General features: G+C 48.3%; 1 protein-coding gene, 1 long non-coding RNA gene and 1 other non-coding gene across 3 annotated transcripts; 1 reads left to right on the top strand and 2 right to left on the bottom strand.

The window, feature by feature from the left end:
• On the bottom strand, positions 1 to 2521 carry LOC121032256 (uncharacterized). Its single transcript, XR_005791167.1, has 4 exons — positions 1845 to 2521; positions 866 to 1035; positions 422 to 633; positions 1 to 138 (listed from the first exon to the last, which is right to left on the bottom strand). It is a non-coding gene; the product is annotated as an uncharacterized LOC121032256 (long non-coding RNA).
• Positions 1321 to 1595, bottom strand: LOC121032513 (small Cajal body-specific RNA 13). The gene has a single exon (XR_005791335.1).
• Positions 2522 to 2785: 264 nt separating the features above from the next.
• On the top strand, positions 2786 to 12737 carry GLRX5 (glutaredoxin 5). The gene is made up of 2 exons (XM_040478169.1): positions 2786 to 3157; positions 12092 to 12737. The coding sequence occupies exons 1-2, from the start codon at positions 2863 to 2865 to the stop codon at positions 12268 to 12270; spliced, it is 474 nt and encodes a 157-aa protein (XP_040334103.1). The 5' UTR covers positions 2786 to 2862; the 3' UTR covers positions 12271 to 12737.
• The last annotated feature ends 280 nt before the right edge of the window (positions 12738 to 13017 follow it).

Genomic DNA, 13017 nt, shown 5'->3' on the forward strand with positions numbered 1-13017 from the left:
AGCACAGAGCCCAACGTGGGGCTCGAAGCCACGGACCGAGAGATCGTGACAGGAGCTGAAATCAAGTCAGACGCTCAACTGACTGAGCCACCCAAGCGCCCTCAATGGTGGTTTTAGAAGGCGAAAGATTTATTCGATCTGAAGAGAAACCAGAGTATAAGGGTGGCTTTAAATCAAAGACAGAAAGGAGTATGTTCAACATCCATAAAATTTTGTATTTTTGGCTGCTTTATTAAAAACTTCAAATTGTTTTAATTTCTTTGGTTGCGATGCCTAACCCAAAAGTTTAGATTTATCTTCCCTTGACCGTGCTATCAAAGCCACCCCACCGAGTGTTCTGAATGAACACAGACATGCTCTCTCATATCCTTAGGTTTCACCTGTGTTTTTATGCTCTACTGCCCACAGCAACTCGACTTACTGTAAGTTCCAAGAACGCAGGCTGGGTATTCTTCCTGCTCAGGGTTTACTTGTAATCTTATGATGACAGCTGTGTTCTCAATAAAACGTCTGACAGTAAGAAAGACAGCTAAGCTTCCAAGCCAATGCTACATACTAGGTACGAGATGTGTTACCTCGCGTTATTTTTCTACATCCCTGGATCCTCAGAAAGAAGTCTGCGAATTTTTCTCCCTATTCCAGTCAGTGCAGAAACAGGTCAGTTTCGTGGAGGCAGTGAACAGTTTTAGCTTTGCAGGAACAAATTACCAATATATACACACACACACACACACACACACACACACATATACATATATATACCAATACAATACCAATATATAAAAATATATGTTTATACATATAAAAATATATATTTATATTTTTATATTTTTATCTATTTATTCATTTAAAAAACCCAACTTACTATAAGCATGAGGAAAAATTAGGTGATTTTGGAAATAATACATTCCCAACTGGTAAGCGCACCAGGTCCTGGACTTCTGCAACATCGCTTAGGCTTCAGCACCACGGCATTTCCTGTACATACTTCTGTTCATGATGCTTGCTCCTCTGATTTACCTGGAATCCATGAAGCTGGGGGGGGGGGGCGCAAGGATTCTGTAAGAAGCAGATCAATGTCAGAAAACTATCACATATCCATACCGTCAATAAGGATGAAATAAATATGTCAGGGACAAGCACTTCTGAGGAATATCTTGAGTTTATTCTCAATTCACCAGGGTCCCAGTTTCAGGCAGAATGGTTGCAAGATTACTTGTTAACCAGCACGGCCTCGTTCTCTGACTTTAAAATTGAGAACCTCCAAAACAGGTCACCTCTCGAAACCATTTTTAAAATACGTAAGGCTTAAAAAAAAAAAAATGTAGCAGTACTCAGTGTCCAACAGAAACCACTCTGTCTGTTAAACAATATCTCGACTGCAAGGCTTCTCTTGCTGTCCGTCGATAGATAATGACACGGCGCGGTCATTATCACCGTGGCAACAGCACCCAGGAACTATCAGAGGAAAATTGCACATAGAACGGCTGGCTCTTGAGCAGTCATGCCTCAGCTTCCTCTGGAGTATGCTTTTTCTGCAAGTCTGGTGTGCTCTAGGGTACCACCAACCCAGGGCGGCTCCAAGACTACAGATCACGTCTCGATTTCACGTGAGTCCCGATCTCCCCGAATCGCTCATTCCACCAACAGGAGCACCTGCCACGTCTCAAGCACCGTTCTAGGAACTGAGGCTACAGTAGTGAATAAAGTCCAGTGCCGGGAAGGGGAGGGGGGAGTCAACTAACGAGCTAGCGAATATATATTTCAAGGTGCACTAAGTACAACGGAAAACTGAGAAAGCAACGAGCCCGGGAGGCTTTCTGTACCCGCACCCTGCTTTGTACCTGCTTCTCACTTCTCCCGCTGACGAGCTCTGGGCACCAAGTCCGGGCATCCCGCGCAGCCACCGTGCCCAGCACGCAACACCCGCTGAGAAAACGTTTGTCCAGGGAACCAATTCCCTCGTGGCTCCCTAGGCAACAACAAAGGACTGAGGCGGGCTGCAAAGTCCACGAAGCCCCGAACCCGGAAGGGATATGCACACGAGAGCACGTTACACAATTTTAAAAGTTATTTTCGAGATATAATTGAACGCCGGAGGCGGGTGCCGCCGGGCCGGGTCCGGGCCTCGGCTCCCACGCGGGCAGCGCGGCCAAGGCACAGCCGGGACACGTGGCCGCCCGCTTCGACGCGGGCGCCCCGGCCCCCAGCGCCCGGCCCCGGCCCCGCTCCCACCACGAACGGCGGCTTTCCGCCGCGGCCGCACGGAGGTACCGGCGTCGCTCACCCAGGCTGGGAAAGGCGGGCACAGGCCGGCTCCAGCCCCGCCGCCGCCCCTAACGCGGAAACCCGGAGCCGGGTAACCGCGTTGCCACGGCAACTCAACCACCGCCTACGCCGGAACCGGAACCTTCCCTTGGAAGTGACCTCTTCCCGGCGTGCCGCGGAACGGCGGAGCCCGCCCACTGCCTTTCGCAGTCATCCGGGAGTATCCCAGCAGGCCCGTCTACCCTCCGGAGGGAAGTCGTCTTCCCTCTGGTTTCGCCTCTCCTCGCCTTGGAGCGTGACCCTGATGGACATTCACTCTCTCCAATCAACTGACAAAGCGATTGCCAGCGGCCAATAGTAAGGGCTGTAGGATGCGGGCCTAAGGACCACCTCCATCCTGTTGGGGACCGGGCGAGTCATACGATTGGTAGAATCGAGTAAGTGCGGGCTAGCGTTGCCCAATCACTGGGAGGAGCTCGGAGCCGGCCCAATGAGAGCCTCCGGGGGGCGGGCCGGGCTGCCGCGGGCCCGGGGAAGGCTCCCGGGGGTGAGCCGAGGTCCCGGGCCGTCGAGGGCTCCGGCCAGCGTGCGGGAATGAGCGGGTCCCTGGGTCGGGTGGCGGTGGCTCTGCTCCGCTGGGGGCGCGGCTCCGGCGGCGGCGGCCTTTGGGGCCCAGGCGTGCGGGCGGCGGGTTCGGGCGGCGGCGGGGGCGGCTCAGCCGAGCAACTGGACGCGCTGGTGAAGAAGGACAAGGTGGTGGTCTTCCTCAAGGGGACTCCGGAGCAGCCCCAGTGCGGCTTCAGCAACGCAGTGGTGCAGATCCTGCGGCTGCACGGCGTCCGCGACTACGCGGCCTACAATGTGCTGGACGACCCCCAGCTCCGGCAAGGTCAGGCGGGGCCCGCCGGGTGAGGGGCGACGGGCCGGGGCCGCTCCGCGGGGCTTGGGTGTGTCGCGCAAGAGGTCGGGGGAGGCGGGGGTGGTTCGAGCGGGACTAAGGGCGCGGGTTCCTGCACTGTATTCGGGGTCGAGTGGGGGGCATGGTTGGCTTGAAGTGGATCTTGAGGATCTGGGCATCCGGTTCTCTGGCCAACTTGGGCATTGGGTAAGTCCCAGCTGTTCACTGGTCCCCACGCTGAGCCCAGGGAGGCGTTTCGGAGCCAAATCTCTCAGGCTCAGTCGGGGGGAGAGTGATGGGGAAGGGAGGCAAGAAGGAATACAGTAAGAACCACTAGGAGGTAGGTACTTTGGAGGACACGTTGAGAAGGTCGGCCTGCCAAACGAATAAGGAGCCGGTGCTGTTGATGGTGGAGGAAGGGCCGGGGTTGCCTTTGTCTGAGGCTGGCTGGTGCTTCAAGGCTCGGGCTGTCCGGAACCATCCTTTGTTGTTGCCACAAGGAGGGGGTTGACACTGCATTTAGACTAGTCTTACTTGGGATCACTTGGTGTGGGAGAAAAAGTCATGAAATTTGTTTTTAGCTACTCAAGGACAGGTTGGGATTGGGGGGCGTGCTGGGGCATGGAGAGGCCTGTGGACAGAGAGATAAGGAATGAACCCCGTGCCCTAGGTAACTGAAGCTTGGAGCTGAAGGAACCAGGGACCAGTTAGGGTCTGGGGCCAGATGCAGCAGGTAGGTAGAGGCGGGAGGGCCCGGACAGCTAATTGGTACTTCTTCTAATAAGCACCGTGCCAGGAACCTTATTGACATGCTTTCTCCTATTTTGTGGGGGAGGAGGAAGAGGACAGAGGAGTGTGTTGACCTGCCCCTTGGCTAAGGTCCTGGGTCAGAGTTGGTGGAGCAGTGGGGAGGCTGTATGTACCTCCTAGAGGGTGGCTTGGTGTCCTGCCTTCCCGTTAGAGACTCCCAGTGGCTCAATCCTGGCACCTCCCTGAGCCTAGTGCTGTTCTTTAGTGACAGTGTTCCAGAAACAGTTTTACGGGGCCAGCTTCTCTGTTATCCCAAGCCTAGAATTCTCCCATTTTGTTATTACATATTTACGACTGTTATTCTCCAGTTGAAATGATCAGTCGTAGTCCTTTCTGCTTGATGAGACTGGCACTTGTGGTGGAAAGATTTTGGGTTGTAATCCCTCTGCAGCCCGTCGGCTGTGCAACCTTAAATCCCATCCCTGCATTTTCCTTTTCAGTCGAATGAAGATACGAGGAAGGCAGACTTGACAAAGTTTTGATGAGGAAGAAAGAGAAAGTAAAACTGTTTAGAAAAGTGCCCCTCATTTTATCTGGCACACAGAAGGCACCCACTAAATGGTAGCTATTTTATTATTGGGATATTTGGTTTTCAAAGTATTTGTCCCCCCCCCCCCAAATTAATCCCTGGGAAACTGTTGGTTTCTGTGGGTGGAAACTAGGAGGAGTGAAGGCAGGTTAACATGACCAGCTTTATGTGATCTTACCGTGTATTATGCTCGTGATCCCTGTTTGTTTTCCTGCTAGGATGCCACCGGTCACTAGGCCTTGGGGTGTTTTTGGTTTTTTGTTTTTCTATGTACGGGGAGTATCTGCGGTCTTCACCCAGCAGTGGCTGCTCTACTTAAAAGATAAGATAGGAGAAACTAGTCTGTAATCTTTCCGTGGGGACCTCGCCACAGGTCCCCTGCAAATTGCTAGTATGGCCGTTCATAAAAAGTTGCGTTGTTAACAGCTTGTTTAGTACCAGGTTTTGAAGCTCTTTGGTTTGTGGTTTCTGTTCTCCTGTGGAATACAACTGGAGATAGGCTATGCTGGAATGTAAGAACAAAGTAGGAGCAGAAATAAGAAGGCTAACTCATAGCACTTGGATTCCTGGCTTCCGTTTCACCTGTCTGGCTTCCAGTCTCTCACATTCTCTCTCTCTCTCTCTCTCTCTCTCTCTCTCTCTCTCTCTCTCTCTCAAGTTTATTTATTTTTCTTTTTTGAGAGAGAGTGTATGTACATGAGCAGGGTAGAGGCAGAGAGAGAGAGAGAGAGAGAGAGAGAGAGAGAGAGAGAGAGAATTCCAAGCAAGCTCTGTGGTGTCTGTGCAGAGCCCAACACGGAGCTTGATCCCATGACCCAGGGATCAAGACCTGAACTGAAATCAAGAGTTGGTCACTTAACTGACTGAGCCACCCAGGTGTCCTAAGTCTCACTTTCTTAAGTGTTCAGACAACAGCTACAGGAATTTAGCCCTTCAATTTATTTTTTTTTGTAAGCTTTATTTGTTTATTTTGTGTGTGTGTATATGAGAGAGAGAGCATGAGCCTGGGAGGGGCAGGGAGAGGGAGAGAGAGAATCCCAAGCAGATTCTGTGCAATCAGTGTGGAGCCCTGCAGAGCCCTGCGGAGCCCGACGTGGGGCTTGAACTCACAAACCGTGAGATCATGGCCTGAGCCGAAACCAAGAGTCAGAGGCTTAACCAACTGAGCCACCCAGGCGCCCCAGCCTTTAAATTTCTTGACCGTAGCGTTTCAACATTTCCATTCCCATTTTGTTTCATACCAGATTGTCATCTTGGTCGATAAATGTGTTGCATATATGTTGAACATAACATCCACCTTTTGTGTTGCTTAGAAAAATAAACTCGCGTGCAACTATTAACCTGCAGATCGGAGCAGGGTAGTGTGTGCGTGTTCCCGCAGTGGGGACTCATTTAGCCAGGGTAAGACTTTATAAAACATTCAGACTCTTCATCTCTTTATTCTCTACACTTTTGACTTTACCAAGAGAAGCTGCCAGGCTGTCTGATGGTTGCTTTTGCTAGTCAGAGCTACCTCTGTGCACCTTTCCTAGACCCAAGGTCACCGCTAGTAACTGGAGAGGGGCAGCTGCCAAACTGCCTTTCCTTTCTCCCTGTGCCACAGCTTTGCGAAGGGCTCAGAGCCTGAAGAACACCCACAGACTCTGTCTTGTTCCTGCCGCCCGGTTCCCAAGGTGTGATGCAGAGAGGTCTCAACCTGTGACCCGGGGAACAAAGACGACTGTGAGGTCCTCCTCCGGTCTTTTCTTTCTCCTGTTTATCTGGAATACACACAGAAGGGAGTCACAAAGGGATCAGGTGGGTCCCGGCAGACAGATGTCAGCATATCCAAATCCTCCTTTTAACAAAGCCTGTCTTTTATTTTTCTTTGTAAAAGTAACATGCTCACCGAGGAAACTTGGAAATGCCGAAAGTAATAAACGAAAACTACCTGTAATCCTGCATACACCGTTAACATTTGTATCTAGTTTCTAGTTGGGTTTTTGTTTCTTTGTTTTGTTTTGTTTTTAAATGCATTTGAGATCACACGTGTCCATGCTTAGCATTTTGCCCTCTGGAGAGCAGGGAGCATGTCTGACCGCGTTACCTGAGTACCCTGTATATTGCTTATGCAGCGTGAGCTTTCGGTGATGATTTTAATGAATAAGTAAATACTTCTCTTATTTATCATATCAGAAACCATCTTCCATGCTCTTTAAAAACAAACCCTCTTAAATTTCTGCCTGTTCAGATCCCCATTGTTTTTTGCTTTCACGAGGAGCAGTGTCTGTTGAATGAATAGCCATTATCTTATTGTTGAATGTTTATTAAGCCTTTGAAGATATGCACGGCCTTTTCACTATCAGGGAATTTGGGCAACAGTAACAAATCTGGGACCTTGGCAAATGTTAAAAGATGAGGGGGTGGTGTTTCTGGGTCTTTGTTGTGATGGATGTGATACATGCTGTGGATGAGAGAATCCAGTCGCACCAACACTTTGGAGGAGTAACTGTCGGTGCCGGGTCAAGTTGAAGGTGACCAGCTGCTTCCCTCCTGGGTATACAGTCTAGAGTGAGGGTTGCCAGGGATTCCTGTGTGGCTCCGTCGGTCAAGAGTCCGACTTCGGCTCAGGTCGTGATCTCGTGGTCTGTGAGTTTAAGCCCGGCATTGGTCTCTGTGCTGACAGCTCAGAGCCTGGAGCCCCTCCCCACTCACGCTTTTTCTCTCTCTGTCTCTCAAAAGATAAACAAACGTTAACAAACAAATAAAGTGGGGGTTGACAGACGACCTTTGTAAAGGGCCAGAGAGTAAGTACTTCAGTCTTTATGGACCCTTCCACTCTGCTATTGGGGGCCTGAAGGCAGTCGGGATGGTACCTACACAGGTAGGTGTGGCCGAGTTCTAATAAAACTTGATTTGCAAAAAATAGGAAGTGGACCATATTTGGCCCAAAGGCCGTAGTTTGCCATCTCTTTCTCCAGCGAGGAAGACCCCTGTGTTTGAGTTAGAAGATGCATGTAATGATATTCCCTGAAGCACTGCTTGTAATAATGAAAACTTGGCAAGAGAGGATCTTGGCCTATTAGCAGACTGGATAAACAGACTGTGGTTTAGTCAGGCGATAGAAAACTAAGTTGTGGTAGAGTGATCTAGTTCTAGATGTATCTCATGTAACTGAATCTCAAAAATTACAGGGTGCAGTCACGAAGTAAGTTGCAAAAAAGGTAGTCATGGCATAATGCCGTTCGTGTATACAGACGTTACCGGTGTGAAACGGCCCGACGTGTTGCGAACACATGCCACTTGTAAGTATGGTTCGTGGGCAGGGGTGGGATGTGCCAGCCAGAGGCCACCTGCGGAGGTCTAGAACCTGTCCTTTGGATTCCTAGAAACCCGGATGGAAATCCAGGCCTGGCCGTTTGCCAGCACTGTGACTTTGGTTAAAGAACTTCTCTGAGCCTCAGTTTCTTCCTCTGATAAATAGGGACTAATTATGCCTTCCCGGAAGGACTCTTACAAAGGTTAAGTGAGGGTATGTATTGAAAACACTTAAAGAATGTGAAATTCAGTAACCCTATCAGCAAGTGCCTGGCACACCTGATTGGTATTTTTCCAGCATTCTTCCCTGGGTGTCCTCTGTTGCACGTATTTCTAGAGAGGCAGGACTTGAAGGGTGGAGTAGGGGGCATTGGTGGAGAGGAGACCGTATCCGCCTTGCACCTGGAATGTGCAAGCTCAATCCTTTCACCAATTAGGTCTCAATTCATCTTTATAATAAATCCGTGAGGCATGGATTTCTTCCCACTTCCCAGGTAGGGAGACTGAGGCTAAGAGACGTGAGCAAATTTATCTGAAGCTACATCTGCAAGCTAGCAAGCCACAGTCGGCTGCCCTTAAAGCCATTGCTTTGTTCACTCTGTCCCCAGCCTTTGCTTTTCCCCTGTTGAGGGTCTCTGGTTTCCCTTGCTCTCTCTGCTCAGGTGATCTCATGGGGGTGCTGACATCACTGTTTCCTAGGAGGACTTCAGGAGGAGGTGATGTGACTTGCCCCAGGCAGAGTTAACCTGCATCAGACTCTGAAGCTCCTATGGTGAAAATCTACCAGGAAAAAAAAAAGGAAACTCTTATCATTTGTTTGTTGTCCAAACCGGGAACGAAGTCTAATGTTCTGAAATGGGATGAATTTTGAAAAGTCCCTTTCGAAAGCTCTGGAAGTACTTTTTTTCCACTCTGGTTTGATGCTTTGGAATATTAATTTTTTTGGTGGGGCAGTAAGTAGAGGTAGAACCGGTTTTGTAAGACCACCTCCTTCATCACTCCAAATTCCTAGTGTCACCCTATGTAGAACTTCGTGGTCGGTACTTTTTGTCCCAATACCATTATTATTAAAATCCACTCTTGGATACGATTTTCTCATTTTCACGAGTTTCTCCGATCCTGAGTTATTTGGAGTGAAAGTTAACTACCACTGTATATTGCAGGTTTTGAGAATTAAAAAGTGTGAGAAATTAGCCATGTTTAAACAATTAATGGTGGACCGATGGGATTCATTTTAATTTTCAACTTGTGAGCCGCGGTCTCTTATTCTCAGAAGTTACTCGCTTCGTGCTATAGGAATCCACTGGTTATCTCGTTAAATATTTAAACTTGTAATCAGACTTCTAAAAAAAGGAACATAGTATTTTTTTTTAAGACGCTGAAGCTTTGCCTTGCTATCAGCTGCCTGTAACCTCTGTTACTCTAAAAGCCAAAGAAGCAGGTAGGTTTCGTTTTGATCAACTGTCAGCTAGTAGGCCCCTTGGCCACTGTCACAATGCCATCATGGGCTCCGAGGCGCGGTGCTTCTGAGTTCCTGAAATGTAAGTTATTGGGCAAGATAGTGTGACTCTGGGGTTTGGAAGGAGTCCCAGCTCCCTCACACGTGACTTGGGAGGGGGGGGCGGTGATGTTCAGGAAGGTTGGAAAGCCCACTTGCTGGGTAGTTTTAATGGTGGCGTGTCTGCCTCTTCTGTCTTGTCTGGACATGGGATCTGCAGCAGCGTGAAATTAATGAAGGAATTGAGCCTAAAGCTTTGATTGAGTGTGGTGCTCTAAATACGATTGATGGAAGCAAATCATTCCTTTACTTAGCAAAGATCTTATGTAAAAAAACTTTTTTGAATCAGATGCGTGTGGTTTTTGGGTGACCTCAGATGGCAAGTTTACTCTCATTTATGGTGCATTTCAAAAATTGTAGGGACTCACCGAAAGAATCAGTAGATATTCATTGTCTTGGAAAGCTTCACACAATGTATTACCAATTGAAAAAGACCCAGATGTAAAAGCACGCACATTAGTGGCACATGCACACCATACAGAAGGTTCTTAAGAAGCTTTCAAAGAATTGCAAGAGATTCGTGTTGACTTTAAACATTTCTTAATTCCCACACCCACTCGGTCACATGAAAGTAAAAAAAGATGGATCACTGGCTTCTTTGTGAAATAAGTTCTAACAGAATATTTTAGGACAAGAGTTTTTTTTTTTTTTTTAAATACAACTCCTATGCTGAGTCGTCTCTGTGGCATCAAGTATCAGAATGATGAAAAACTTTAATTCATCAAGATACTCTAACATATCTAGATATTTGGTATTCTGAAGACATTCTGAAGGCTAAATGAAATGTTCCTTTTATTAGTAACCCCCCTACCTCTAGCTGATTTTTTTTTTTTTTTTTTTTAAGACACTCAAAGTGGCTTAGAACTGTGCTTTTCTGGGGATATAACGTACAGCATGGTGACTATAGCTGACAATCCTGTATTGCACATTTGTAAGCTTTTAAGGTAATCTCGAAAGTTCTCATCACAGGAAAAAACCTCTGTAACCTTATAGGGTGACAGCTGTTAACTAGACTTATTGTGGTGATCATTTTGTAATATATACACATATCAAATCATTATATTGTATGCCTGAAATAATATGTCATATGTCAATTATACCTCAAAAAAAAAAAAAAACAAAAAACTAAGTGTGCTTTCTGGGGCCTGTAACGCTGGACCCATTATCTCCCTAGAAGTCTGGGGAAGAAAGATAAAGCTCTCAGCTAGGGGCTGTCTTTAGTGCTGTGGTTAGGAGCTAAGTTACCGTTTTTTAGAAGGCAGTGACTTATTTAAAAGAGAAAAACGCATTGCCTCTTAGGATTTGGGCCATCACTCAAGTTGGTGTTTTTATTTGGAAAATAAATGCTGGGTAAATGATAGGGTATCCAGGACCAGCTTTTTAGCACCAGTATTTTTCGTCGGTTTGCATGAAAACCCCCACGTGAACGACTTTTAATTTGCACGGTATTGTGTTTTGTTTGTTTGCTCGTTTTGGCCATTTGAAATATCTATGGAAGTGCAAACATGGCAAATATATAGTGATTGATGGTCATGTGCCATGGTTTTGACCATCGTCCGTTTTTCATAGAGCCAACACACGTTTTGCTGGAAGGCCATGTTTTTGAAAGTGTTTTCTCATCTCAGCTCACAAGTAGGAAGGAAGTAGAATGGTTGGAAGAATGTGAGGAAAGAGCAACCTTCTGTCTTGAGATCGAAACCACGCTTTTTCCCTACCTTGTTGTCAAGACCATCGGCCTCATGGCCCAGAGCTGAACAGAAGAACCACACGGCTTCACTGTGCTAGAATGTGCCTCATCTCTGTGTGTCCTCCACACCGCTCACACACAGGACTGATCCCGTGCATGCTGGTTGGTTTCTTGTCCTCCGTGAGCGCTTGAGAACGAGGAGGGGGGGCCCCCTCACCCTCTGGCACCGCTCCTGGCCCAGGACATGGGCCTTAGGCGAGCTTCGGGCTTCTCCTTGCTTTGACTTGGTCGCTGCGAGTTCTGTGCTGAGCCGAATCCACCTGCCCTGTGGACAGCCCATCTGAGGGGCTGAGTAGGGTGAGGGCTGCATTCTGCCCTAGGAAAGAGATTTTTCTCTGGGTCAAAGAATTAAAGGCAAAAACCCATGACCAACCCAGATAGGCATAAAAACCGTGAGGCGGGGACTGCCTCATTTGGCAGAGTTGGACCCGTGGGTCCATGATAGACCCATATTAAGTAGTCCGCTTGGAAATGAAGTCCTGGCATTTCTTTAACGTTTGGTCTCACTGAAACCATGACTGGCAGATGAATGGAGAATGTGGCTCTGTATGTGTTGTGTGACTTACATGAACTGGTCGGTTCTCTGCCATCAATCCCTGCCGATTGTGTGTGTGTGTGTGTGTGTGTGTGTGTGTGTGTGTGTGAGAAAGAGAGAGAGAGAGAGAGAGAGAGAGACATTCTACGACAGCCTTGCCTACCTGATTGTCCCGTCGTGAAAGCCTTGCGAGATGGGGGTGGAAACAGGCGGGTGGTGGAAAGACTTGGCCAAGGCCTCACAGCTCGTAATTGGAGGAGGTGGGGTTTGAACCGTGACCCAGTTGACTCTGCAGCTCCGAGTCTGTGGCAAACACATCCCCCAGGGATGGGGGAAGCAAGAAGGGAACAGCACCGGATGTCCTGCTGGGAGCGCGTGGAAAACAGATTTTGCCACGAGAAGTTCAGCTCTGACCATTTAAATGACACTGAAATGTTCTCTCCCCGTAGGCATTAAAGACTATTCCAACTGGCCCACCATCCCGCAAGTGTACCTCAACGGCGAGTTCGTGGGGGGCTGTGACATTCTGTTGCAGATGCACCAGAATGGGGACCTGGTGGAGGAACTGAAAAAGCTGGGGATCCGCTCTGCCCTTCTGGATGAAAAGAAAGACCAAGACTCCAAGTGAGGGCGGCCCGGGGCCTCCCTGAGCAGCAGGGGCTGTTGGTGCCCAGACTCACCGCCGGCCAAGCCTTACCGATTCTGGTCTTGACTCTTCAGACGGCAGCTGCTTGCACGGATTTCTCCAGTCTGTGAGCAGTTGGGCGATTTTGGTGTGTCTGGTGTTGGGGCTGGGAATATTCTATTGTGAACTTCATTAGAACCACTGCACTGTAATGATTCAATGTTGTATTACGATATTGCTGTCAACAAAATCTGTTCTTAGGTTGTCATTTGCTCTTTGCCTGATTCAGGAGTAAAACGAGGAGCTTTTGAGTCATTCTTCATGAATCCTCTGCAAATGTGTCAGTCTGCAAAGATAATTATATCTCCCCAAATTTTTCGTAGCTGCTTCTGTTAAGAAAAATGATGGACAGGGAGGAAGATGTGATAACTGGGGTGTTGTTTTTTTTAAATAAACTGCCAACCCAGGGATCCTGTGTGTGAGTCGTTCATTCTGAATAGGAGGAACACTGCACCTTCCTCTGCTTGGGCCCGCTGTAACAAAATACCACAGTCTGGGCAGGCTTATGAACAACGGATGTTTATTTCTTTTGGTTCCGGAAGCTGCAAATCCAGGATGAAGGCTCTGGCACACCAGCTGTCAGGTGAGGGCTGTGCCTGGTTCATTGACGGCATCTTCTCATCGTGTCCTCATGAGGAAGCCCTCTGGGGTCCCTCTTAAATGGGCACAAATCCCATTCGTGAGGACCCT

The sequence above is a fragment of the Herpailurus yagouaroundi genome, unplaced genomic scaffold (assembly GCF_014898765.1).
Source record: "Herpailurus yagouaroundi ecotype Mexico unplaced genomic scaffold, PumYag 141, whole genome shotgun sequence".
In the NCBI taxonomy this organism is placed as follows: domain Eukaryota; kingdom Metazoa; phylum Chordata; class Mammalia; order Carnivora; family Felidae; genus Herpailurus; species Herpailurus yagouaroundi.

Bases quoted from the DNA above. Each gene is read 5' to 3' on its own strand.
- GLRX5 (XM_040478169.1), top strand. From the start codon at position 2,863: ATGAGCGGGTCCCTGGGTCGGGTGGCGGTGGCTCTGCTCCGCTGGGGG. The intron at 3,158-12,091 runs GTCAGGCGGGGC...CTCTCCCCGTAG, and splicing joins CGACCCCCAGCTCCGGCAAG to GCATTAAAGACTATTCCAAC.